The sequence below is a fragment of the Neofelis nebulosa genome, chromosome X, assembly GCF_028018385.1.
Source record: "Neofelis nebulosa isolate mNeoNeb1 chromosome X, mNeoNeb1.pri, whole genome shotgun sequence".
In the NCBI taxonomy this organism is placed as follows: domain Eukaryota; kingdom Metazoa; phylum Chordata; class Mammalia; order Carnivora; family Felidae; genus Neofelis; species Neofelis nebulosa.
This window is the reverse complement of record NC_080800.1, coordinates 1,706,002-1,733,311: the sequence shown is the minus strand read 5'-3', so window position 1 is coordinate 1,733,311 and position 27,310 is coordinate 1,706,002. Positions and strand designations below refer to the sequence as shown.

Genomic DNA, 27,310 nt, shown 5'->3' with positions numbered 1-27,310 from the left:
GAGGGCGGACTAGTTTTGCATCTCAAAACAGGAAGTTATAAGGAAGAGGCTAGAAGGAGCCATTGGGGGGGGGGGGGGGGGAGGGTGGTGTTCAGACCACCCACAACGAAGTGGGGAGGAGCAGAGCCCCCCACCCCCACCCCAGGGACTTTCACCCACAGACCTCAGTGTCACCCAGAGGAGGCCACTCTGGCCCCATCAAGAGCTCCGAGTCCCAGCAGAAGGGAGGTCCGTGCCAAACAGATTTTCAGGCAAAGAGCAGAGCAGGTGCGCACCCAATATAATCAACGACCCCGAAAACGTGGGAGTCGGGCCAGTTCAAAGGGCACAGGCGGATCATTATTCTTGGTGAACAAATGCCCCAGTGATTTAGGGACACCCAGAATTTGGGGGCTGTGCTGAGAATTGCACGTCGTTCGGCTCCGTGTTGGAAGGTCACTGCGCGATGACCAACCTCCCTTGCTGGCTGGCTTTGCACCGCACCTGCCCAGGACGGGACACCGGCAGGACGGGGCCTTTACTCCAGACCCCGTGCGCAACTACCTGTCGGTGCACACACACAGACACCTAGTCCCCGCCTGTGACCCTCCCCTGAGCCCAGCATCTGCAAGGAACCACGGAGGACGCAGCTTAAACCACAGAAATGTATTCTTTCGAAGCTCTGCAGGCCGGAAGCCCCCCAGCAAGGCGCGGGCAGGGACGGGGGCGGTAGGGCAAACTAGGCCCACTCCCAAGCCAGCGGGGAACGTTCATTCCCAATTCCTATCTGCCCCAAATGCAGAACTGAGCTGGAAGGATAACACGGGAGCTAAGTAGCCCCGCTCACATTCTCCACACACCCCACCCCCCCCAAACTTGGACACAGAGTAGGAGTCTGCGTCCAGGACCTTGGCATTCACATCCTGCCTGCCTGCCCGCACGCCGTCAGTCCCCAGACCTTTCCGGAACTCGCTGGAAAGCGGGGGTCGCTGGCCGAGGCCTGCCGGAGGCTCCCCGTGCCCAGGCCCAGCCAGGAGGAATCATCCCCTCCCCTCCTGCACCCCAGTCTCCGGGGAGTGTCCGCCCGGAGGCGGCCGGACCCCGGAAAACCTGTTTCCGAGATCAATTCCCGGAGGCCCCCGGGCGCCTGCGGATCAAGCGGGTTGGGGCGGGGCGCGGCCCTGCTCTCCGGAGGGCTCAGCTGCCGGGGCGGGTCCCCGCAGGGGCAGGCTGGGGACAAGGTCCTGCGCGCCCGGCCCGCGCGCGGCCATGGGACCCGGGGCTCGGAGGGGACGCGCCGCGCCCGCTGCCAGGTGCGCGGGGCCCGGGGACGCGGCCACTCGGGGCGGAGATGGGGGCGCTGGGGGAGGGGGTGCACCTGGGCGAGCGCGAGTCCGGGGCCGGGCGGGCGCGCCGGGCGGGGGTGCGCCTCCAAAACGCAGCTGGAAGCCCCTCCCGCCGGCTGTCGGCTGCTGGACCCGAGAGCCAGCCTTATTGGGGGGTCGGGGGGAGGCCACAGGACGCCGGGAGGGGAGGGGAGGGGAGGGAGGGGCCTCGAGAGGCTAGGGAACACCCAGAGGGTCCTCACAGGCCACGCCCCGGCAGAGCGCGGCCGGCAGTGCCCCCACCCGCACTGCCTGGGACACCCCCCTGGGCCCCGAGTACCCCCCTTCCCCCCCAAAGCCCTCTCCTACCCCCGGAGCGCGGCCGTGTCCCCCAGCCCCACTGCCTGGGACACTCCCCTGGGCCCCGACTACCCCCCTTCTCCCCCAAAGCCCTCCCCTACCCCCGGAGGGCGGCCATGTCCCCAAACGGCAGAGACAGGTCCCACCCCCCCCCCCCTTGGGTCTCTTACCCCCCCAACAGCCGGGCGGCGTCCCCACCGAGCACAGCCCCTTGGCACCCCAGGCCACGGCCCCTCCCCCACCCTGTTCCGTTCCCGCCCCCCGCCGCAGCACGGCGGCACCCTCCCCCCTCGGACACACGTCCGGTCCAAACCCCAGTCCCCGCCCCGCTCAGGGCGCCGCTTCCTCCCTCCTGCTCGGTCCCGCCCCGTCCCCAGCCCTCGCGCAGGCGTCTGTCCCCACCCCCAACGCGACACAGGCCCAGTCCTCGCGGGTCCCCAGCCCGCGCGCTACCGTGTGTCTCCCCCCCCCCCCCCCCCCCGCCACCACCACCACGCCGCCCTCTAAGACGCGCCGGGCCCGCCCTTTCCCTGCTCCGCCTGCGCCCGGCCGCGCTCCCTCTGCCCCCTTGTTCCCTCCCCGGACTGCGGGCGCACCGGAGCGCAATGAAGGGACCAGACAGCCCTGGGGGCCCTGCCGGGGACCCCGGCGCACGCTCCAGCTGTCAGCCAGGAGCCAGGAATGGGGATCAGGGCGCCCCCGGCCCCCAGGCGCCCCCCTCGGTTCTGGGGCGGGCAGGGTCCGGGATCCGCGTCGGGGACGCTCCAGGTCCCTTCCACGCGGGGTCAGCGGTGCGCCCCGGCCTCCCCGGCGCCATGCGTTTCAAGTCCGTGTTGTAACTACTGGGTCCTATCATCTCCCTGTCGCGCCTGGGGTGCTTTTAATCCCACATTCTGCCTTTTGAAATGTAAATTGCCCCGGCTGTCTAGACCCTCTCCCTCCTGCGGGGTCGCTTGTGGGACGCCTGGCGCACCCGGGCCCGCTTGGCACCCTGAAAGGCTGGAAGGCGAGGCCCTGAACGCAAGTCCTTTAGAAAGAACCTCACAGAAGTGGCCTCATTACCAAGGGGTGGGCAGGACGGGCCTGGGTTAATTCACGGGAAGAAACCTCACTCGGGCAGACCCTAACTTTCACAACCAGACCCCAGCGAGTTCAAGTGTTCTGGGGCGGGAGTTACAAAGCAAGGACGAAAGGAACCCAGGGCCCAGATGCAGCCCTTGGGATGAATCCTAATTTGGTGGAGATGCTCCAGCCTCCCCAGCAGCCTGCTTTGAAATGTCACTCCCCTAACCCTCCCAGTCCCAACCCCTAATTTTCCCCTTTTGTTTCTGTCTCCAGGGACTCTTGGTGGGTTCTACTCGGTCTCAGTTTGCTTCTGAGGACTTCGGGGTTCCAAGCAGCAAATGCCTCTAAACCCAACATTCTACTGATAATGGCAGATGATCTTGGCATTGGGGATCTTGGTTGCTATGGAAACAATACCCTGAGGTACCCAGTCCAGCTGTTGTGTTTGCCTGTGTGGTGGGGGGTGTATTTGGCCAAATGATGCATTTAAAATCTGCCTATAGTGGTGATTCCTTAGAGCATCAGATCTGAACACTGAAAAATTGCTTTTACACAGGGAAGCAGGATCCCAAACTTTTCAAACCACACGGCACTCGGGTGAGTGCGTGTATTCCTGTCCTAGGGCTGCCTCCTTCCTAAAGGAGGAACTTTAGACAACAGGACTGTATTCTCTCTCCATCCGGGAAACCAGGACTGCTGAGATCCAGGCAGGACAGGGCTGTGGAGACCCAGGCAAGGCAGGACCGCTGAGATCCAGGCAGGGCAGGGCTGCTGAGATCCAGGCAGGGCAGGGCTGCTGAGATCCAGGAGGGGCAGGGCTGCTGAGATCCAGGAGGGGCAGGGCACTGAGACCCAGGCAGGGCAGGGCCACTGAGATCCAGGCAGGGCAGGGCTGCTGAGATCCAGGAGGGGCAGGGCACTAAGACCCAGGCAGGGCAGGGCCACTGAGACCCAGGCAGGGCAGGCCCCCTGAGATCCAGGCAGGGCAGGGCCACTGAGATCCAGGCAGGGCAAGGTCGCTGAGATCCAGGCGGGGCAGGGCCACTGAGATCCAGGCAGGGCTGCTGAGATCCAGGCAGGGAAGGGCCACTGAGATCCAGGGAGGGCAGGACCACTGAGACCCAGGCAGGCAGGGCCGCTGAGATCCAGGAGGGGCAGGGCCACTGAGATCCAGGCAGGGCAGGACCACTGAGATCCAGGCAGGGCAGGCCCACTGAGATCCAGGGAGGGCAGGACCACTGCGACCCAGGCAGGGCAGGGCCGCTGAGATCCAGGCAGGGCAGGGCCACTGAGATCCAGGCAGGGCAGGACCGCTGAGATCCAGGCAGGGCAGGACCGCTGAGATCCAGGCAGGGCAGGCCCCCTGAGATCCAGGCAGGGCAGGGCCACAGATCCAGGCAAGGCAGGGCCACTGAGATCCAGGCAGGGCAGAGCTGCTGGGATCCAGGCAGGGCAGGACCACACTCTGTCTCAAGGCTTCAGGGGAGGGTCCTTCCTGCCTCATCCAGCTTCTGGGGCTCCAGGCGTCCCTGGGCTCGTGGCTGCGTCCCTCCCGTCTCTGCCTCCACCTTCACGCGGCTTCTCCTCTGTGTCTGTGTCTCTCTTCTGACTCTTACAAGGACACCTGTCATTGGATTCAGGGCCCACCCTCATCCAGGATGAGCTCATCTCAGATCGTTAACTAGTTACATCTCTCAAGTCGCCACTCCAGGGTAAATTCCTATTCACAAATAAACACTGGGGATTAGGACTGGGCCGATCTGCCCCGGGGCTGTGGTTCATCCACGGCAGGGTGTGCGTGCTCCCAGGGGTACGTTTGCCTGCTTGGCTCCGTGCAGAAGGACAAAAGGGAAGAAAGCATCTCACTCCTTCTGTGAGCATTTCCTTGAGGACGACCGCCACCCGCAGATTCACACACGTCCGCCTTGCAGTAGGTGCCCACCTTAGGGCTGACCTACACAGACCGGGGCCACCCTCTTTCCGAGCGGCCTGTCCAGCACCAGGAGAAACCCCTGTGTTCATGCTTCTTCTTTCCCACGCGGAGCCCGCGCAGGGCGGACGATTCAGCCACCGAACATGGACAATTCATTGGCTTCCGGATCTTCCGAGATGGGCATCCATTGGCAAGAACCAGTTTAGGACAGTTTCATGCCCCCAGGGAACCCTTTGTTTTCTCTTAACCATCGTCCCCCCCCCTCCTGTGATGGACTGAATCGTGGCCCCCGGAATTCATACGATGCATCCCTAACCCCTCGGGACCTTCTGTGGCCTGCGGGTTTGGGGCTCAGAAAACCGCCATGAAGAAATTGGTCGGTTCAGTCCATTAAGCATCCGACTCTTGATTGCGGCTCAGGTGGTCATCTCACAGTTGGTGAGTTCGAGTCTTGCGTTGGACTCCTCCACTGCTTACGCACTCTTTCTCTCTCAAAATGAATAAACTTAAAAATATATTAAAAAAAAAGAAACTAATTAACAAAAGTACCCAGACCCTGGGATTAGCCCACAAAGATGTTCTCTTGCAGACATGGGGGCTGTGCCCTTCCAGGTCCGTCTGTACGAAATGTGGGCTCGAACTCACGGACTGTGAGATCATGACCTGAGCTGACATCAAGAGTTGGGCGCTGAACCGATGGAGCCACCCCGGCGCCCCTAGAAGACTTAACTTTTGTGTAAGAACCCCACAATTTAGAGAAACTGTCATTGGGTTTACGGCAACGTGGTTCCATTCCTTCACTTCATCGTTCAGTGATTTGCGATGAAATCCCTCCAACCCATCTGGCACATAGGCCATTCTCCCTCCGGTAGTAAATCAACGACATATCATTCTTATCAGCCGCCTCGGCGTTCGGTGCACATGTCTAAATACGTGAGAAGATGCTCACGTTCTAAATCAGGGGTCAGCCACACAGCACTCCGGTACCTTGTGTGGGCCACACCAGATCTGTGTTTCACACCCTCCCTTCTTCCCTTTTCATTTTTTCCAACTCGTGACACATCTTAAAAAGTTCTTAGCTCCACGGGGACCCCTAAAAACAGAGCTAGGGCCAGATTTGGCCATAGTGGGCTGACCTTTGTTCCAAAGCATGAAACTCCGAAGTATCTCTGATGGACGGAGCAGACCTTGAGGACCCCGTAGAGAGGTGCGTCCAGACTCCCTTCTGCCTGTTCGAAACACCGGTTCTCCCTCACTGTGTACAGGACACTCAATGGTGGCAACGCAATATCCCAGACACTTGGCCTTGTGAGAAAGGGACGTTGAGAACCCACGAGGTGTGTAATGAGTGTGTAGGCACTGAGGGGGCACAGGAGGTCAGGACAGAAGAGGGAGTCCCAGGACTGGCTCTGTGACCCCAACCCGGCTTCGGAATACCTAGTTAAAAGAAAAAGGATGTGTAAAAAATGAAAGGCATTTGAGAGTAATACTGTAAGACTGTATTTGGCAATCAACTTTTATATACATATATACACACACATATATATATAAACATTTTTCCTGTTTTAAGGTTATCTTTTAACAAGTGAAGGAATGACATTCTGCAGGAGAAGATTTCCATGCTGAGGTTGAAACCCATAGTGTTTTACATTCTGTTCCACAACATAAAGACATGTGTAAGAGATAAATACTTGATAGAAAAGAGATAGACAGACAAATGATTGATGGATGGAAGGAAGGTTGGATGGATGGATGGATGGATGGAAAATTGGATGGATGGATGGAAAGACTGAATAGCTGGCTGGCTGGCTGGATGTGATGGATGGATGGATGGATGGATGGATGGACAGATGGCTGGCTGGCTGGATGGAGGGATGGATGGGTGGGTGGATACATGGATGGATGGATGGATGGATGGATGGATGGATGGAAGGAAAGGTGGATGGAGGGAGGGAGAGATGTTATGGGATTCTGGAGTGATGGTGGGGTCCAGAGCCAATGGCTAACAAAGAATTCTTGAGACATCTTTGGTGCAAAAATGTGATTTTATTAAAGCACAGGACAGGACCCACAGAAAGAGCTGTACTGGGGTTGTGAAGAGTGACTGGTTATATACTATGGAGTTGGGGGAGGTAAAAGCCAAAGGGAGGCCTCCAGAAGGACTTTGATATGCTAAAGAGGACTCCTAAGATAGCTGAGACCTTGCTATTGTCAAGTCAAGGTGGTTTTTCCTCTAGTAAGGCGTTAACATTAGGAGGTAGGGGTTTCCTGGAGAAATGTTCTACTCTGTACTTACCTCAAGTATCTGTCAATGGGCTGTAGGTTATAAGGAAATTTCATTATATCTGCCATTTCCTTCTTGCCTTTGTTCCCTACATCATGATGGAGGGGAGGGTGATATTGGGACTCCAGGAAACAGTCTATAGGGTTCTGGAGATGAGGCTATTGATAGGGTTGCCTTTTTCTTGTAATGTACTAAGACATTTTTAAGCTGATCAAGACTCCTGTCTTGCATGACTGTGATCTCGATCAGTTAACCATTTGTTTTCTTTCCGTTACTTTGTTTTTGAGCATCAAGGGGTGTCTGAGGAACGTCACACATGTCCCACCCGGGCAGGGAGCTGTGTGCCGAGTCTCAGTTCGCCTTATGCTCCCTCATCAGGTGGATAGAAGAATGAATGGATGGATGGATGGATGGATGGATGGATGGAAAATTGGTGGATGGATGGATAGATGGATGGAAAGATGGATGAAGGATGGATACATAAATGATACATAAATTTGTAGATAATATATACATAGTTGGACTTTGGGATATCAAACTGGAGAGAAATTTTTGCCAACTGTGAAAAATAGGTCAATGCTAACAAAATTATATTTAATTGGTAGAATCCTATAAGCCCCTTGCAAATCATGTTCATAGCTGAGCCAAAAAAAAAAAAGAAAAGTAAATTTCTATAATTGGGTTATTGAAAACAACCAGCATGAGTACAGAATGGGTGCTTTTTAACAACAACAGTTATATCTCAGTTGGTTGCAATTAAAATATGAGTCAAAAGCAACCAGAACTATCTTGAATGACATTGACACAGCTGTTCTTTGGAAACAGAGGCTTGGCAGGGTCCCAGCAGTTGCCCTGAGGAGCAGGTGTCTGAGCTTCCCCTGTGGTTTCTGGGAAGGCAGGGAGGGCCTGGAAGTCACAGCTGATGGAGCTCAGGTATCAGCTTACACACAAGAGGGTGAGGGGCACTCCTTGCCTTCGAACAGGAACAAAGCGATCAGGAAAAAGGCTGCCACGGTCACAAAGTGGATGGGTGGTTGTAAACGATCAGATAATCCGTGACTCATACAAGATGTGACCCCCGATATCTAAGATGCTTGAGTCACAATGCCCCGTACGGCACACTCTGGATTTTTTTTTTAAGTCAAACAGATTTGGCATTAAGCCCTCCTTTGGCACTTTCTAGCTCCATGACCAAGGGTGAGGGGTTCAACCTGCAAACTTTGCTTGTCTCCACGCAAACGGGGAGATCGCTCCATTGGCCGAGAAATCGCCAGGGCTAAAGATAACACAGGGTGTCCAAAAATGCAGCTTTTCACTGTAATGACCCCCAAAATCATCATATGATTATATTACTATACCAGCTCAGAAGTTTACACCTTAACAACGGACATCTTTTGAAAACGATCCTCCTGCCCGTTACCTTTATGCTTCACTGGCTTTGAGGGTTTTGACAAATACATTTAATTTTTCATGTGTTTTTTTTTTCAGACAACATGTACCATGTTCAATCAAAGGGACCGAAACAAAAGCAAAAGTAAAACTAAAAATGTGTTCTTCAAAAGGTGAAACACCATTCGAGTTAGAAAGAAAGGTATTTAGTTAGTGCAGCATTCAGAGAATGGTCTCAGTGGTGGTCTTGATTCGTCTCACGTTCTTGAAGCTGAAAACCCACACTAGGACTTTGGGACGCCCACCAACTCAGAGAGGTCCTTCAGTTGACCTCTTGTTCCTTCACAGCTCATCTTGTTTCTATCCTCTGTCCATACAACCTATGAACACAGACCCTCTGGGACACCTGGAACCCCCCACTAGCAAGCAGTCAGTGTCACAGGGCTTGGGGTGTGCCTTATGTACAAGAAAATAGCGCCCATTAGTGCCATGACTCAGCCCGGGGCTGCCCATTCCCCCTCAACAAAGCCACAGTCACTTCAGCCTGATCCTCCTGTAGTGTTGGGTGAACAGGGAACTTTAGAGGCTCTTCTCCCCTGTAGATAATGGTTGTGGACCACACTCGACTCCCAGAATCCTCCACCAATAATCTTAATCTCAGCTAGGAAGTCCTCCACCCATGCCTCCAATACTGTCCAAAGGTCCCTTTCACCTTGAGGTCATTGGTTTTTGGACCACTTGCCCATAAGGAAGTTTTAGGTATTGGCTTTTGCAGATTCTGTTCCAGCCAGTGGCCTTGCTCTTCATGTCGTCCTCTCTCTCTCTAATCCACTTCCTCTCTGCTATTTATAACCCATCTGCGCAAAAACTTGGTGGTCTAGGCAGGAAAGGGGCACTTTGTCCCCATTCGATTGGGAAGACCATTTCCTGTATGTGGAACAGAGCATGCTCACAGAGCAGCAATGGGTATCAGGGGAAGCTTGTTCCTGACCCCCAAGACCCTCTGGTGACACAGTGGGCTCAGATGTTGGATATACAGGCAGTGGGTTGGGCTCCAGCTGAGGACCCCAGGACAAGGGCCCCGCATCTTTTATAGCAAGCAGTACTCAGTGCATGTGCTCATGCTGGTTGTTTTGGGGGTGGGTCCATCTGCCTCTGCAAGACACCATATGCAACTACTTCTAAAACCTATAGAAATGCACTCTGCCAGTACCTTCCAGTGCATGGATCCCCATAAGCTGAATGCATGTCCCCATCCTGACAGTGATTGTCTGTGTGGTTTGCTCAGGACACCCAATATTGACCGGCTTGCAGAGGAAGGCGTGAGGCTCAACCAGCACTTGGCAGCCGCCCCCCTGTGCACCCCGAGCAGATCTTCCTTCCTCACGGGGAGACACTCCTTGAGATCAGGTCGGTGTTGTTGGGACAATCGAGAAAGGGGTATGTCTACCTACCGCCACTCATTTCTCATCTTCAATATTATTAGCGATGCTTGAGATCCAGGGGAAACGGTGCAAATATAATCTGCAGAGGCATCACCTTGTAATTACATGAAGAATACTGTGTTTTATATAGTCATGCAATGATTGGGTTGACTGGGAAATCAAAGGCTGAAACTCTCCAAGGGTAGTTGACTATGTTTGACATTGTGTTTAGTTGTCTAAATATTTTAGTCAATCTTGATGTGGAGTCATGATTTCAGACAGGCTCTGGGTGAGTGTATAGGGGGCTGAATGAGGGTCTCCAAAGATCCCACATTGTAAATCCCAGAAGTGACGAATGTTCCTTTACATGGCAAAGGGGACTTTGGAGATAGGATTAAATCAAGGATCTTGAGATGGGAAAGCTATCTTAGATTATCCAGGTGTCCAGTGTCATGACAAAGGTCCTTATAAGGGGGAAGCAAGAGGGTCAGGGTCAGAAAAGGACAAGGAAGAGGTTGGTGTGATGAACTTCAAGGATGTAGGAAGGGGCCCTGATTTGATTCTCAGTGTCTGCTTAAGATAAATGCATGCGTACCCTGTGACCCAGCAGTTCCTGAGTATGTGCCCAATATGGACACACAGACATGTTCTACGAAAGATGGAATGAGAACGTTCACAGCAGCACTGTTTGTAAGATGCAAACACGGAGACAGTTCACCAGCAGAAGAGTGGGTTAATAACCTGGTATATTCACGTATTGGAATATTGTTGTATTAGGCTGTTTGAGATGCCACATGGAACGCCACAGGTGTGGCAGCCTAAACAAAAGAGATGAATTTTCTCTCCAGTCCTGGAGGCTGGGAGTCCAAAAAGCAGGTGGGGCTGAGGCTGGTTCCTCCTGAGGCCTCTCTTCTCAGCGTGCAGACACCATGTTCTCCCTGTGTCCTCATGTGGTCGTCCCTCTCTGCGTGTCTGTGTTCTCATCTTCTTTTCTTAAAAGGACACCAGTCCTATGGGATCAGGGCCCACTCTACTGACTTCATTTTACCTCTTTAAGACCTTATCTTCAAACATAGTCACATTCTGTGTGATTAGGGGTCGGGTCTCCACATGCTAGAAGCTAGTAGCACCCACTTTCCCCACCAAATTGTGACAACCAAAAATGCCTTCAGGCATTGCCAAGTATTCTCTGGGGGGCAGAATTGTCTTTGGTTGGGAAACACTGACATAGATCATGGAAAGATGATAGATAGATAGATAGATAGATATGATGTATGGATGGGTGGATGGATGGGTGGATGGATGGATGGATGGATAGATAGAATATATGTTGGGTGATGGATAGATAGATAGATAGATAGATAAATATGATGGATGGATGGATAGATAGATAGATAGATAGATAGATAGATAGATAGATAGATATAGACGGATATGATGGATAGATAGAAAGATAGAAACATAGATATGATGGATAGATAGATAGATAGATAGATAGATAGATAGATATGATGAATGGATAGATATAATGAATGGATAGATAGATAGATAGATAGATATGATGAATGGATAGATGGATAGATAGATAGATAGATAGATAGAGTGAAATAAGGATGGATGGATAGATAGATAAGATGGATAGATAGGATAGGTAGATAGGCAAGATAGATGGATAGATAGGATGGATGGATGATAGATAGATAGATAGATAGATAGATAGATAGATAGATAGATAGATATGATGGATGGATAGATACATATGATGGATGGATGATAGATACTAGATAGATAGATAGATAGATAGATAGATAGATAGATAGATAAGTGTGATGGATAGATAGATAGATAGATAGATAGATAGATAGATAGAAATAGGGATGGATGGATAGATAGATATGATAGATAGGTAGATACGTAAGATAGGATGGATGGATGGATGGATGGATGATAGATAATAGATACATACATTGATAGATGATGGATGGATAGATAGATAGATAAAGTATGATGGGTAAATAGATATGATGAATGGACAGATAGATAGATAGATAGATAATTGATAGATGGAGAGTAAGGTAGATAGATGATACAGATAGACAGACAGATGGACAAATGGATGGATGAGTAGATAGATGGATTGATAGATGACAGAAACAGATGAATGGATGGATGGAAGGATGGGAGAATAGATGATAGATAGATAGATAGATAGATAGATAGATATGATGGATAGATAAGTGATGGATAGATACACAGATAGATGATAGATGGATGGATGGATGGATAAGTGATGGATATGGATGGATGGATAAGTGATGGATAGATACACAGATGATGGATGGATAGGTAGATAGATAGATAGATTGATATGATGGATGGATGGATGGATGGATAGATAGATGGATCAATAAATGGTGGATAGATACACAGATAGATGATAGATGGATAGATAGATAAACTGAATCTCTCACGGTAAGGCAGGGTTTCTCAATCTCAGGACTGCTGACTTTGGGGCAAGATAATTCTCTGTGGTGGGGGCATCCTGGGCACTGTAGGGTATTTTCCACCCACCAGATGCCAGTACCACCCCTCCCACAATTGTGACACCCAGGCCAAGCCCAGGAATGGCGACGAGTCCACTGGTGTGGGCCAGGCTCCTCCCCAGGTGAGAAGCCCTGCTGTAGTCAAGGGAGAGTGAGCACTTGCTGTCTGCTCTGTTCCACAGGCATGGAAGCCCATGATGGGTACCGCGCCCTCCAGTGGAACGGGGGATCGGGTGGACTCCCTGAGAATGAAACCACGTTTGCAAGAATCCTGCAGCAACAAGGTTATGCAACCGGCCTCATAGGTACTCATATCGTTAGTGAACAGGAAGACCAACCATCAAGAGAACCTGTTTCCCTACAAGGCGGAAAAAAAAAGTCGTGTGTCAGAACCAAAATCGGGGGCTGGACCCTTCTGATCTCTCTTGGGTTTGCCACACTGTTGGAACTTCTGTTATTGACAGGCAGTTTTTCACTCAATCTCTTGGGAGGTGGCCCTCTTTCCTCCATCCCCAGCTTCTACATTCGGGGCTGTTCTCATAGGCACCTGCTTCCCGGCACCCATGACTTTTCTGGTCTCCATGTAGCAATCTGGGGGCGACACAGACATTCAGAACATAGCATATCACATCTTCGGGGACATTTTCAAGGACTCGTTGCACATCCACACTATCACCTTTCTCTTTTCACTCCCAAGAAATGGAGCAAAACTTCTTAGCCACCCAAATTGACTAGAACTTTCCATTAGCAACTCACCACCATTGGATCAGTGTCCCTGACCCCAGAACTGGAAAAGTAGATTTATTTTGTGTTGACTAGAATTGCAGACCTGTGTACCGGTTCCTTCTGTGCCTCTTCTGGTGCACACGTGCCATCTATATTTAGAGAAGGCTGTTCTTGACAGCAGGAGAGGTGGAGACCCTCCTGGACACTCTTCGTGTCCACCACCCTCACCTTGTTCGAACTTTTTTGCTGCCTTAAATGAAAGCAGGGGAATAAAGGAAGATACCTGGGCTTGCAGTTAGAACCCATTCCTACAGGTTCTGAAGACACTTTGTGAGTCGCGGGAGGGAGCAACAGGGCAAGGACCCGGTGTACCCTGTGCACCTGGAAATTATGGCAAATAGTACTTTGGACCCTTTTCTATCCTGTTTTGTAGCTAAACTTAAGGTGGTTGAAGGTCTGGAGTAAATGAAATAGAAAGTGCCCATAGACGGGCGCCTGGGTGGCTCAGTCAGCTAAGCGTCCGACTTCAGCTCAGGTCATGATCTCGCGGTTCGTGAGTTGGAGCCCCGCGTCAGGCTCTGTGCTGACAGCTCAGAGCCTGGAGCCTGCTTCGGATTTGGTGTCTCCCTCTCTCTCTGCCCCTCCCCCGCTCATGCTCTGTTTCCCTCTGTCTCTCAAAATGAATAAATGTTAAACTTTTTTTTTTTTTTTTTTTTTTTTTTTGGGACAGAGAGAGACAGAGCATGAACGGGGGAGGGGCAGAGAGAGAGGGAGACGCACAATCGGAAACAGGCTCCAGGCTCCGAGCCATCAGCCCAGAGCCTGACGCGGGGCTCGAACTCACGGACCGCGAGATCGTGACCTGGCTGAAGTCGGACGCTTAACCGACTGCGCCACCCAGGCGCCCCTAAACTTTTTTTTTTTAAAGTGCCCATAGAGAACCCAATTCTTGCATATCCTGCTGGAATTTGATATACGGGCTTACTCACGTTCCATCTCAATGATATTGTTGTCAAAAGTTCTTGCCTTTGGGAAAAAATCTATTATAAGCATTTCTTGCTTACTAGTTGGTGGAGTGAGATGGTTACTTCTACTCGGTCTTGAGATTTTGCAAGAACCAACTCCTGTTATCAAGCGGCTGTCTTCTAAGTAAGAAATAGCAGTAAATGATATTATGTGAGTTATTTAATAGGATAGTCCAGGGTGACAAACTTATAATTCCACACAGTCCAGAAAATCTTAAACCTTTAATCTCTTGATAACCGTCATGAGTATTTGTAATGTTCATTACTGTTTGCAAAGTGTAACGCACCCATTTAAAAATACCCCAATATCGAATGAATTCATTTCTTCCCTTTCTATTTTGAATTTCTATTGTGTTCCTTTCTTTAAAAAAACTTTTTTTAATGTTTATTTTTGAGAAAGAGAGAGAGACAGAGACAGAGCACGAGTAGGGGAGGGTCAGAGAGAGAGGGAGACATAGAATCCGAAGCTGGTTCCGGGCTCCGAGCTGTCAGCACAGAGCCCAACGTGGGGCTCAAACCCATGAACCATGAGATCGTGACCTGAGCCAAAGTCGGACACTTAACCGACTGAGCCACCCAGGCGCTCCTATTATGTTGCTTTTCTCGTTCAAGTTTTGCTGGTTGCATACCATCTTTTTTCATCAGAACATCCAAATTATTGAGAAGGTGATTCGTATCAGACAGAGCACCTTATTTGTATGTTCTTCTCTAAGGCCCTGCTCTCATTTTCAGGGAAATGGCACCAGGGCGTAAATTGTGAATCCCGCACTGACCACTGCCACCACCCACTGAACCACGGATTTGACTATTTCTATGGCATGCCTTTCACGCTTGTGAATGACTGTGACCCAGGCAGGCCCCCGGAAGTGGACGCCAGCACGAGAGCGAGGCTGTGGTTTTACACCCAGGTGGCGGCATTGGGAGTGCTGACCGTTGCTCTTGGCAAGATTTGCGGGTTAATCTCTGTGCCCTGGAAAGCCGTCCTGGGTGCGGCCAGCCTCGTCTTCCTCTTTTTTGTCTCCTGGTATGCCAGCTTCGGGTTTGTGCGTCGTTGGAACTGTATCCTGATGAGAAACCATGACGTCACAGAGCAGCCCATGGTTTTGGAAAGAACTGCGCATCTCATGCTACAGGAGGCAGTTTCCTATATTGAAAGGTAATAAAACCATCACCTTTGATTTTATTGTTTTAAGTTTATTTATTTATTTATTTTGAGAGAAGGAGGGAGAGAAAGAGAGAATACCAAGCAGGGTCTGCACTGTCAGCCCAGAGTCCGACGTGGGGCTCGAACCCATGAACCATGAGATCATGACCCGAGCTGAAATCAAGAGTCAGACGCTTAACCGACTGAGCCACCCAGGAGCACCAAAAACACCACATTTGAAAGAAGAGGTGACTTCTCAGAGCGCCTGAGTCTTTTTATCATCTTTGGGATTTCCTCAACCAGCCTCAATGGGGAGATGGTTTTCAGGGGCTCAGGTGGATCGAATAATGTCGAAATAGGTTCCATCGTGTCTGAAGGGTGTTTCTCTGCTTTCAGAAATAAGCACGGGCCATTCCTCCTCTTTGTGTCCTTGCTACATGTGCACATCCCCCTGGTCACCACAAAACAGTTTCTCGGGAAAAGCCAGCACGGCTTATATGGTGACAACGTTGAGGAGATGGATTGGCTGGTAGGTAAGTCAACGCACACCTGAGCCTCATTCACTCTTGGAGTCACTGCTCAAGTTTGGAAAACACATGGGCCATCTCACTGTTAACCCGGTTGCAATAAAGAATAACAGGTCATCTGGGTGGCTCAGTCGGTTGAGCGTCTGACTTCATCTCAGGTCATGATCTCACAGTTCGTGAGTTCGAGCTCTGCATTGGGCTCTGTGCTGACAGCTCAGAGCCTGGAGCCCGCTTCGGATTCTGTGTCTCCCTCTCCCTCTGCCCCTCCCCATTCACACTCTGTCTCTCTCCATCTCTCAAAAATGAATGAACATCAAAAAAGAATTTTTAAAAAGAATAATGAAAAAGGCAAAGAAGAGAGAGAAACGTCCCCATATCATTCACGTGCTCCTTCAGCACTTCTGATTCCTCAGTCTGCTTCTGCACAAAATCATCCTTCCATGAAGTGCGTTATTTAAAGCCATCGTGAGACATTACCGAAAGTGAAGCAAGAACACTGTTGTTCAGGACAACAGACCAACACAGCTTTCCTCCTGTGGCCTCGAGAAAGTCCGGACAGATCCAGTGAGACTGTAGATTCTATTTGTTTTCACTTTGGAGTGTAGCTGATACACAGTGTATCACACTTAGTGTCAACTGTATAGAGATTCTCAGAAAGACGTAGACATCTAAATCCTTGCAGGATCTGAGGGATGTCCTGGGAGAAACATAGTGATGTGGTACACCAAGTTAAGAGGCAAACAACCCCAAAATGGGAGGGTGGATTACATAATGTTTTAAAACTCTGCATTTCCACTGTTACGCATGCCAATGTGCTCTAAAATCTTCATTTTCAGTGCTTTAGATGTGCGTTCGGTTTCCATGGATAAAATGTGCACATGGCTTGTACGTGGCTCTGCACTCCCGAGCCTTGGGCTCCCTGTGTCAACACCCACAGATAGATGCTCACAGGTCTGGCTTACTCGTGTCCCAACAGGGGACTCCCATCAAACCTTTTCTCACCACGTTGCCACCCCCATGCACTCATCATGGACACGTGTATGCGTGCCAACCATGCGTGTTCAGAACACTCTATGACTTTGGGTGTTTATTATGTTCTCCGCATTGGTGATACCTTTGTAAGCAAGATTCTGAATCCTGTGGCATCAGAATAATCTCATAGGCATTGACCCTTTCTGACAACGTGCATTATGATGGTCTATGGTGACTGCAGAATCCACTTGGGGGACTTTCTAGCAAGAATGGGGAAATTTGGGTTGAATTCACTGATGATGGATTACTGGCTCTGTCCTGAAATGTTCCATTTTTCCTAAAGGTGAAATCCTTCAGGCCATTGAAGAAAACGGTCTGAAAAACATGACATTTGCGTACTTTACCTCTGATCACGGAGGACATTTGGAGGCAAGAGACGAACGCGGCCAGCTGGGGGGATGGAATGGAATATTCAGAGGTGAGACCAGTGGAGATCGGGGCTGAAAAGGCAGATACGTGGTCCACCAAATGACTCCCAGCAGTGGAGACTGGAGAACAAGCAGAAGGGGGAAAGAGTGTGTACTCACTTTCTTTCTCTCTTTCTTTCTTTCTTTCTTTCTTTCTTTCTTTCTTTCTCTCTCTTTCATTGTATTTTTATTTTTTTATTTTTTTATTTTAGAGAAAGTGAGAGAAAGAGTGTGAGTAGGGGAGGGGCAGAGGGAGAGAGAATCCTAAGCAGGCTCCACTCTCAGTGCACAGAGCCCAACACAGAGCTCAATCCCACAACCCTGGGATCATGACCTGAGCCAAAGTCAAGATTCAGATGCTCAACCAACTGAGCCCCCCGGGCACCCCAAGAGTGTGTGCTTTCAAAGGGGGATTTCTTGAGTAGCAGCTATTCACCAAATTTTACCAGATGCCAAGAGAGAGAAAAAAAAGACACCTGACCTTCCCATGAAGAGTTTACATTTTAGTAGAAGTGCGAGATATACAAATAAATGATTAAGACAAAACAAATGCCATCCTAAATAAAAGACAGTACAGTAACTATAACCCTAATTATATGCATCCTTGTATTTGACTATATTATGCGATACTTAGCCCATCATAACTTTTTTTAAAGTCTGACACAATCGCTCCACATGATTCATGGATTCCATATTTATGAATTCTCCTGCTTGCTAAAATTTATCTGTAGCCCCCAAATCAATACTTATGATGAATTTGTGGTCATTGAAAGAGCAATGAAAATACTGGTCACCTGACACACACATTCCCAGTTAAGGTTGGATGAGGCAACTGTGTGCCTATATTTCGTCTCTCAGACTATGAACACAGGTCTCTTTTGTGGCCACGTTTTTTCGGTTTTGTTTGCTTTTTGTTGGCGACTTTGCTGCTTCAAATGGCTCCCAACCATAGCGCTGAAGGCTGTGCCCTGTGTCCAAGGGCAAGAAGACTGTGATGTGCCTCATGGAGAAAATCAGTGTGTTAGATCTGCTTGGTCGAGACATGCGTTCTAATGCTGTTGGCTGTGACATCAATGTCAATGAATCACAGTATCTATTCAGTAAGGTGTGTTTAAGCCAAACGCACAGAAATATACCAACTGACTGATGAAAATATATAGAGACCAGAGTCTCCCTGGAACCGAGCCCTGTATTACTCCTGGGAGCTGGGGTTTCGTATTTGCTCATGGGGTGTTTTTGACGGCTCTGTAGAACATCACTCCGGGGGATAATGAGGGTTGACTTTATATGTTCCCATCCCTTGGAAGTGGATTTTTCTTCTGACCCACCGTATACATGTCCAAGATGTAGCAGGTTCACTTACAGTAGATTCTCACTGTTCCCGGTAGTATGTTCTACAAACCACCGAAACCTTGAATTCCGACTGTGGGACCTGGAACAGAATACCCGCCAACCCAGCATACAGAACCGGGACCAGATACACAGGAGTGAAGCCGCTGATTTTCAGTCACTCATCACACAGCGACAGAAAATGAAAGGAAACACATTATAATCTGAACTGTGGCAAAGAAGCCTTTATTTAGTGAGATTCTGAACGCATCCTTCCCTTCTTAAAACTCTCCTTCTGTAACATAAGATTGCTTTAACTCCCCTATGCAGAGTTCCTAGGCAACGTAAGCATGTTCTCTAATGCTCCATACTTGTGCGTGTTTCCCCAAGAGCCAAGCTGGGTCCCAGCTCATTGCCAGGCACCCCAGAAATGAGGAAGAACCAGGCAAGGGGTAAAAGAACAGGTGGATGGTGTGGTGAGCAGGTGGGAAAGGAGGAGAGGTGGGGGAGGGACAGTGGTCCCAGACCCAGTTCCCAGTCCTTCCGGAAGGAAAAAGGATGGAATAAGATAGGGGTCACCAGCCGTACACGGTGTGAAACTCCAGGGCCATTATGCCCCTGATGCCATGCATCGCACACCCCGTTTTTTCTGGCGGTCACAAAGACACCCTGAATCAAAAGGAGAGAGTGCACAGACTCCACGTGCCTGTGGGGGAGTGACGAGGTTCTGGAATTATTGCCACAACCATTTATGGGGAACGCAGCCTGCCGCGGAGTGAGTTGATGGGCGTAGGTGTCCAGGGAAACACTAGGTGTGCCCAGGTGTGTGTGTGGATGAGACTGTCTCCTGGACAACCCTAATGGCACTTCCTTACAGGTGGCAAAGGGATGGGGGGCTGGGAAGGCGGCATCCGCGTCCCGGGGATCTTCCGGTGGCCTGGGGTGCTGCCAGCTGGCCGAGTGATCCACGAGCCCACCAGTCTGATGGATGTCTTCCCCACCGTGGTCGAGCTGGGGGGTGGCCACATGCCCCAGGACAGGTACACGTACAATGAGACCCTCTGTTCCCCAGTTCCTGACAGCTACCCTTGCACTATTTCACACGTGGGGGAGAAAAACAACCACAACGTGAGAACATTTAAAAGGTTCTCACGTCCTCAAAGGTAGGGGTCAGCCTAACAACACAAAATAACCATACTCGCGAAAACATGATTAAATACACTATTGGGTCCATTGACCGGTTTTGCCGAGTGGGTAGAATTTGATAACTGTAACAATCGGGAGATTAAAGCAGTAGAAGTCAGTCCGTTGGAAAACATCCCCCTATGATTTCCTGAAAAGGCAGTCTTGCCCATAGGTGGATGAGGCTGTGACCTCGATATCTGCACATTACCAAAGGCTCACGCTAATACAGGGTAAAAACAAAAAAGTAAATCTTTTCACAATTATTTGATTTTAAGACGACAAATAAATACTTCTGAATAAAAGGGCAAAACCAATACAATATGTGCAGGTATGTGTCTGTGGGTTTATCAAGTAAGACCTTGATTTTAAGGAATTGGCTCGGGCAACTGTGGAGGCTGTTCAACTGAAATCCTCATGTCGGGCCAGCAGGCTGGAAATGCAGCCAGATTTTCCGTGTCATAGTCTTGAGGCAGAATTTCATCTTCTCTGGGAAACCTCAGGCTTTGCTCTTGGCAAGATTCTGAACGCATCCGTCCCTTCTTGAAACTCTCCTTCAACTGATTGGGTGGGGCCCACCCTCACTATCAAGGATGCTCTGCATTGCTCTAAGTCCACTGACTGTGGATGTTAACCGTATCTAAAAAAACGCTTTCATGGTAACCCTTAGGCTGGTGTCTCACCAAATCCCTGGGCGCCATAACCCAGCCAAGTAGACACAGAAGACGGAACCATCACAACTAGGGTACAATTAAAATAAAAGGGAAAATAACTCCATTTTTACATTCAGTTCAGATTAAGGACTTTTTTTGTTGTTAATATTTATTTTTGAGAGAGAGAGACAGAGACAGAGTGTGAGTGCAGGAGGGGCAGAAAGAGAGGGAGACAAATAATCTGAAGCAGGCTCCAGGCTCTGAGCTGTCAGCACAGAGCCTGACGCGGGTCTCGAACTCATGAACCGCAAGATCATGACCTGAGCCGAAGTCAGTCGCTTAACTGGCTGAGCCACCCAGGTGCTCCCAGATTAAGGACTTTTTAAAAATATAAGTTGTGGGGCGCCTGGGTGGCGCAGTCGGTTAAGCGTCCGACTTCAGCCAGGTCACGATCTCACGGTCCGTGAGTTCGAGCCCCGCGTCAGGCTCTGGGCTGATGGCTCAGAGCCTGGAGCCTGTTTCCGATTCTGTGTCTCCCTCTCTCTCTGTCCCTCCCCCATTCATGCTCTGTCTCTCTCTGTCCCAAAAATAAATAAACGTTGAAAAAAAAAAAATTAAAAAAAAATATATATATAAGTTGTTTGTAAGGAAGACACTTCAGGTCACGTGGCCGTTACTGGCTTCCCTACCCAGCTCCTATAGACATGTGACAACATGTCTTGGAATCTGTTATGATTTTAAATCATAACATAATATGTTATGTTATGATTTTAAATCATAACATAATATGTTATGTTATGATTCTGCTGCATTAACACTCAAATCAGGGGCCTGGGCAGTCTAGCCAGAATTTAAGATGACTTTGTGTGGAAGAAGTGACCCCACGACTTAGTGACTTTGTGTCTAAAAACAGTATGCATCCCGCTCAGCAACCTGCCATCTGCACGATACTGGGGAGATGGCTCGTCTCCCTTGCCCTCAGTGGGGGCCCCCTCCAAGCTTGGCGTTTCATTTGCAGGTGCAACACTGCACGAACAACCTTGGTCTGATTCCTTCCTGTGTCTCTTCACTGAATCAGGGTGATCGATGGCCGTAGCCTGGTGCCCTTGTTGCAAGGGACTGCCGAGCACTCAGCACACGAATTCCTGTTTCATTACTGCGGGAAGTATCTGCACGCAGCACGCTGGCACGAGAAAGACAGTGAGTACACACCCTTCTCTTGTGGCAGGAGGGGGCTTGCATTAGTCAGGGTTCCCCTGAGAGACAGAACCAAGAGTGTGTGGGATGAATGGACAGACGGATGGACTGTGGATGGATGGATGGATGGATGGAAGGGTAGACAGGTGATAGATGATGGGTAGATGGGTAGATGACAGATAAGTGATGGAAGGATGATAGGATACATTGATTAATAGCTAATGAGATAGATGGATGATAGGTAGATAGATGGATGGATGATAGAAATAGAAGATAAAGACAGATGTGGATGGATGGATGGATGGATGGATGGGAGGAGGGTGGATGGAGGGTGGACAGACGGGTGGAAGGGTAGACAGGTGATAGACAGATGATGGATAGATGGATAGATGACAGATAAATGATGGATGGATGATAGAAATAGAAGATAAAGACAGATATGGATGGATGGTAGATGGATGGACAGATGGATGGATGGATGGAGGGTGGATGGGTGGATGGACAGATGGATGGATGGTAGATGGATGCACAGACAGATGGATGGACAGATAGATGAATGGACAGATGGACAGACAGATGGATGGACGGATACGTGGGTGGATATAGAGTAGATGGATGAATGGATGGACAGATGGATGAATGGATAGATGGATGGATGGATGGATGGTTCGGTGGATGGATGAACAGATGGATGGATGGATGGATGGATGGATGGATAGATGGTAGATGGGTGGGTGGACAGATGGATGGAAGGGTAGACAGGTGATAGACGGATGATGGATAGATGGATAGATGACAGATAAATGATAGATGGATGATAGAAACAGAAGATAAAGACAGATATGGATGGATGGTAGATGGATTGACAGACAGATGAGTGGATGGATGGGTGGGTGGGTGGGTGCATGGATGGATGGGTAGGTAGGTAGGTAGATGGATAGAAGGATGGATGGAAAGATTGATGGGTGAAGGTTGGATGAATGAAAAGGTGGGTAGGGGGGGTGGGTGGATGGATCGATGGATGGATGGACAGATAGATAGATAGGTGGGTGGATGGATGGATGGTAGGTGGGTGGGTGGGTGGATGGTTGGATGGATGGATGGATGAATATAGGGGAATGATGGATGGAGGGATGGATGATGGATGGATGGGTGGATGGATAGGGAGGTAGATGGATGGATGGATGGGTGGATGGATGGATGGATGGATGGGTAGATAGGTGGATGGATCGATGTATGGATGGATGGATGGACAGATAGGTGGGTGGATGGATGGATGGATGGATGGGTGGATGGATGGATGGATGGATGGATGGGTAGATAGGTGGATGGATGGACAGATGGATGAATGGATAGATGGATGGATGGATGGATCGGTGGATGGATGAACAGATGGATGGATGGATGCATGGATGGATGGATGGATGGATGGATAGATGGTGGATGGGTTGGTGGACAGATGGATGGAAGGGTAGACAGGTGATAGACGGATGATGGATAGATGGATAGATGACAGATAAATGATAGATGGATGATAGAAACAGAAGATAAAGACAGATATGAATGGGTGGTAGAAGGATTGACAGACAGATGAGTGGATGGATGGAGAGATGGATGGATGGATGGAGGGTGGATGGGTGGATTGACAGATGGATGGATGGTAGATGGATGCACAGACGGATGGATGGATGGATGAATGGACAGATGGATGGACAGATGGATGGATGGATAGACAGATGGATGAGTGGATGGACGGAGGGATGGATGGATGGGTGGACAGATGGATACATGGATGGGTGGATGGATGTATGGATGGACAGACAGGTGCATGGATGGAGATATGGATGGATGGATTTGTAGACAAATGATAGAGGATGGATGCATGATTAGACGACAGATTGTGGACGGATGACAGGATAGATTGATTAAGAGCTACTGACATAGATACGATAGGTAGTAGATGGATGGACGGATGGAGGGTGGATGGATGGATGGATGAATGGATGGAAACAGGGAGAGATTTTAAAGAATTGTCTCATGCAGCCATGGGGAGCGGCAGGTCTGAAATCTTCAGGGGCGGCCAGCAGCCTGGAACGTGTGCATCCTGCCATCTTGAGCCCAGAGGCTGGAAATTGAGGCAGAATTTCTGCTCTGGAGGCAGAATTCCTTCCTCTTTAGGGGCCCTTTGTCTGCTCGCTTATGTCCTTCAACTGATTGGGTGAGGCCCAGCCACAATATGGAGGGTAGTGTACTAATGGAACTGTTCATCTCCTCTAAAAAAAACAACCCAAGAAAGTCCCCGCCGCACTGACACGTAGGCTAGTGTTTGACCACGTGTCTGGGTGCCGTAGGCTGGCCGCGATGACACGTGAAATTCACCCCAGGTGCTGTGGTTAGTTGCGCCTCACCCCTGACTGTTCTGCCATTGTTCTCCATGTTGTTGTCACGGTTCTCTCAGTGTGTTGCTGAGCACTCTGGGATGAGTCCCTTGGCCTGGGTGTGCCTGGAGCACACCATGCACACACGTGTGCACCCACACACACGCGCACACACACACGAGGACGTGACGTCTTTTCAAACTTGCAAGAGCACCCGCTGCTTATTCTCTCCTCTCCATTTGAACGGGACGTGGAAGACGTCCCCAGGGCTGGCTCTTGGCTCTGCTGGTTCGTCCTGCCCTGACCGCCTCCCTGTTTGCCTTTAGGCGGAAGACTCTGGAAGGTTCACTATATGACACCGCGATTCCACCCCAAGGGGGCGGGGGCCTGCCACGGCCAAGGCGTGTGCCCCTGCTCCGGGGACGGCGTGACCCAGCACAGCCCGCCTCTGCTCTTCGACCTGTCCAGGGACCCTTCGGAGACGCGGCCCCTGTCCCCTGGCTCGGAACCCCGGTACCACGCGGTGCTGGCGCGGGTGCAGGAGGCGTTGGAACAGCACAGGAGGACCCTGAGTCCTGTGCCCCCCCAGTTTTCCCTGGGCAACATCGTCTGGAAGCCGTGGCTGCAGCCGTGCTGCGGAACCTTCCCCTTATGCGCGTGCATGCAGGATGGAGACCCCAGCGAGGCGTGACCTCACCCTCGGCCACGGTGCCCGTCATCCAACACAGGTTGGCGACCGGGTGCAGAGAAAGGAGCGCTCATGCACCGTTGCTGGGAATGCAGACTGGTGCAGCCACCCTGGACAACAGGAAGGCGGTTCTTCAAACAGTTAAAAGCATACATGCCCTACAGTCTAGTCTAGTGATCGCGGTGTTGCATCCACACGACTCCTGAAACAGAATGCTATGGGCACCAGTGACAGTCACAACAAAGTTTATTACAATGAGAGGCAAGGCTGACCGATGGGGACCAACACTCTTGATAAGAGTGCGGCCCCGAACAGCCGGGGTACAGAGTTTTTAAAGCCGATCACATCGTTTTATCACTATCTGGGAACAGAACAGAGAAACAGTTCCCAGAGGAGTCAGAAACAGTTATCGAATGAGGTGATTGTTTTAGACTTTCTGCTGCTAAGTTGCAACCAGGGGATCTCTTTGCCCTTGTCTCTGATGCTCTTTTTTTGAGCTTTTGTTTCCTTCATTGGTAAAGCCTGATTCACAAGAGTATGAAGTATGATTTACAAGAGTAAAAGAGCGTAAGACTGGCTGCCAGGGTCTGGGGGAGGCGGGGAGGGGGGTGGTCGGAGGGCAGGAGCTTCCAGTTGTAAGAGGTCTACGTTGTGCCCGCCTCACGGTCCACGTAGATTATAGCTCCTAATACAGTGGTATATACTTGAACTCTGCAGAGAGCAGATGTCTGGTGTCCTCACCGCGCACACAGGGGGCGATCACGACTGCAGGTGGCAGCTGGGCTCATGAACGAGACTGGGGCGCTCATTTCATGATGGACACGTGCATTGAATCGTCACGCTGTCCTCCGTCAATACATACAATTTGATGTGTCACTTCTACCCCAAGAAAGCTGGGAAATAAATGCTTAAATTTTTTTAAATGTTTATTTATTTGTGAGAGAGAGAGAGAGACCGAGCATGAGCAGGGGAGGGGCAGAGAGAGGGGGAGACACAGAATCAGAAGCAGGCTCCCGGCTCTGAGCTGTCAGCACAGAGCCCGACACGGGGGTTGAACTCACAAACTGTGAGATCATGACCTGAGCCGAAGTCAGACGCTCAACCGGCTGAGCACCCCCAGGCGCCCTTGGACGATAAATGTTCACAAGCTCCCCAAAAGGCCAGCACTTGGCCGGGGGACCCAGAAGGGGCACAGCAAAAAGCAGAGCTTGGTTTCCCTTTCTCGAGGAGGATGTCGTGGGCAGGGAGTGCGTGTCCACTAGAAAGTGGAAACAAGATCCGCGAAACAAGACAATCCCAGTGGACACCCAATCATGCCCCCCCCCCACCCCAGTCCAAATCGTTTTCCAAAGCTCGGGGGTTATCAAAGCACCAGTGTCCAATTTCTGTAGCTATTAATCGTACAGCCTATTTGGGATTGCGTTGCCTCCGGGGACAGCCTTTCAATATGGGAGATAAAAGTATGTTGCCTACTCTTCTCAGAGATTATTTTGGGGCTGCTAGTAACACACCCTGGGAATAAATGTCATAAACGAGAGAGGGGAGCAACCCAGGGCCGGCAGGCTCACACCTAGTCTCTAACCATCCTAGCCTCTACCTCAGGGCCTCAATATAGCTGCAGCAGCTCCGGGCAGCACATCGACATTCTCAGCTGCAGGAGGAAGGGTATTCCTCCCAGCTGAGTCAGCCCTTGTGAAGGAGATTCTGCAGAATTCCTAACCCCAGCCTCCGGCGATCACCCCCCACCTCCCCATCCACAGAAGGGGTGCTTGTGCGGCTCAGTGGTTGGGAATCTGGATTTCGGCTCAGGTCATGAGCTCACACGTGGTGAGTTCGAGCCCCGTGTTGGGCTCTGTGCTGACTGTGGAGCCTGCTTGGGATACTCTGCTTCTTGTCTCCGTCTCTGCCCCTCCTCTGCTCTCTCTGTCTCTCTCTCTCTGTCTCAAATAAACTTAAAAAGTAGCTTAAAAAGAAGGAACAACTCTGGGAACTGAGAAATTGGGCTTTCAAGTGGGCGCTTACTTGCCCCGGGGAAATTCAGGGTTAATCTCGTCAGCCTATAGGGTGGCCCATCTTCACGGACGTGACCAGGGTGTTCGAAACATCATTTCATTGCCCAATTACCGATTCACCAAATGTAGACTTTCCAGGTGGCTTCTGAACATCCGAAATTTCTGCAAGAACCCCCACCCCCACCCCCCGCCCCGGGCTTTTCTTTTCTTTTCTTTTTTTTCCATCCTTTATGACTTTCTCGTCGGCTTCTAGTGAGTCAGAGCACAAAACACCAGTCACTGCAGATCTGCGTTATCTTACTGGATGCAAAACCAAGTCAGATAAGAGAAGTAAGTGCAGCAGGGAGGGGGGCGGGAGGGACGCGGGGAAAGAACCCCTGGGGAAGGGAGCCGCCCACCGACCCTCAGCCCCAGGACGGAGATCCGCGGGATGCCCTCCGGTGGGGGTTGGGGCCCTGGAGAGACAGAACAGGCCCCGTCTTAATCTCCAAGGTTCCTGTCTGTTGACTTACAGTGAAACCTTGGCCACTGGCCTAACCGGTTAGACCGGCTGTGGATTAAGTCAGTGCCCCGGAGGCGAGACACACCTCTCCCTCGAATGTTTGCTCCCACACGCCCAGCTGCTCAGTCTGCAGACACAGCAAATGAGGCTCTTTGCACAGGCTGTTGCTGAACCCCCAGGGCTGGCCGTCCCTCCCCCTCACCTTT

General features: G+C 50.5%; 1 protein-coding gene across 3 annotated transcripts; it reads left to right on the top strand.

The window, feature by feature from the left end:
- Positions 1-639: 639 nt before the first annotated feature.
- On the top strand, positions 640-25,507 carry ARSD (arylsulfatase D). 3 transcript variants are annotated; one of them, XM_058714850.1, is made up of 10 exons: positions 640-1,292; positions 3,003-3,152; positions 9,624-9,745; positions 12,485-12,607; positions 14,786-15,209; positions 15,594-15,730; positions 17,040-17,174; positions 19,370-19,532; positions 21,406-21,527; positions 24,229-25,507. In XM_058714850.1, exons 1-10 carry the CDS (start codon positions 1,249-1,251, stop codon positions 24,591-24,593), a joined length of 1,785 nt encoding a protein of 594 aa, XP_058570833.1. In that variant the 5' UTR covers positions 640-1,248; the 3' UTR covers positions 24,594-25,507. The 3 variants fall into 3 exon arrangements, with proteins under 3 accessions (XP_058570833.1, XP_058570834.1, XP_058570835.1); XM_058714851.1 differs by lacking the exon at positions 640-1,292 and adding an exon at positions 2,270-2,571; XM_058714852.1 differs by lacking the exons at positions 640-1,292; positions 9,624-9,745 and having other exon boundaries at positions 3,040-3,152.
- The last annotated feature ends 1,803 nt before the right edge of the window (positions 25,508-27,310 follow it).

Coding starts and splice junctions, on each gene's coding strand:
- ARSD (XM_058714850.1), top strand. CDS start 1,249: ATGGGACCCGGGGCTCGGAGGGGACGCGCCGCGCCCGCTGCCAG. Junction 12,608..14,785: donor TTATGCAACCGGCCTCATAG/GTACTCATATCG, acceptor TCTCATTTTCAG/GGAAATGGCACCAGGGCGTA. Junction 21,528..24,228: donor ACGCTGGCACGAGAAAGACA/GTGAGTACACAC, acceptor GTTTGCCTTTAG/GCGGAAGACTCTGGAAGGTT.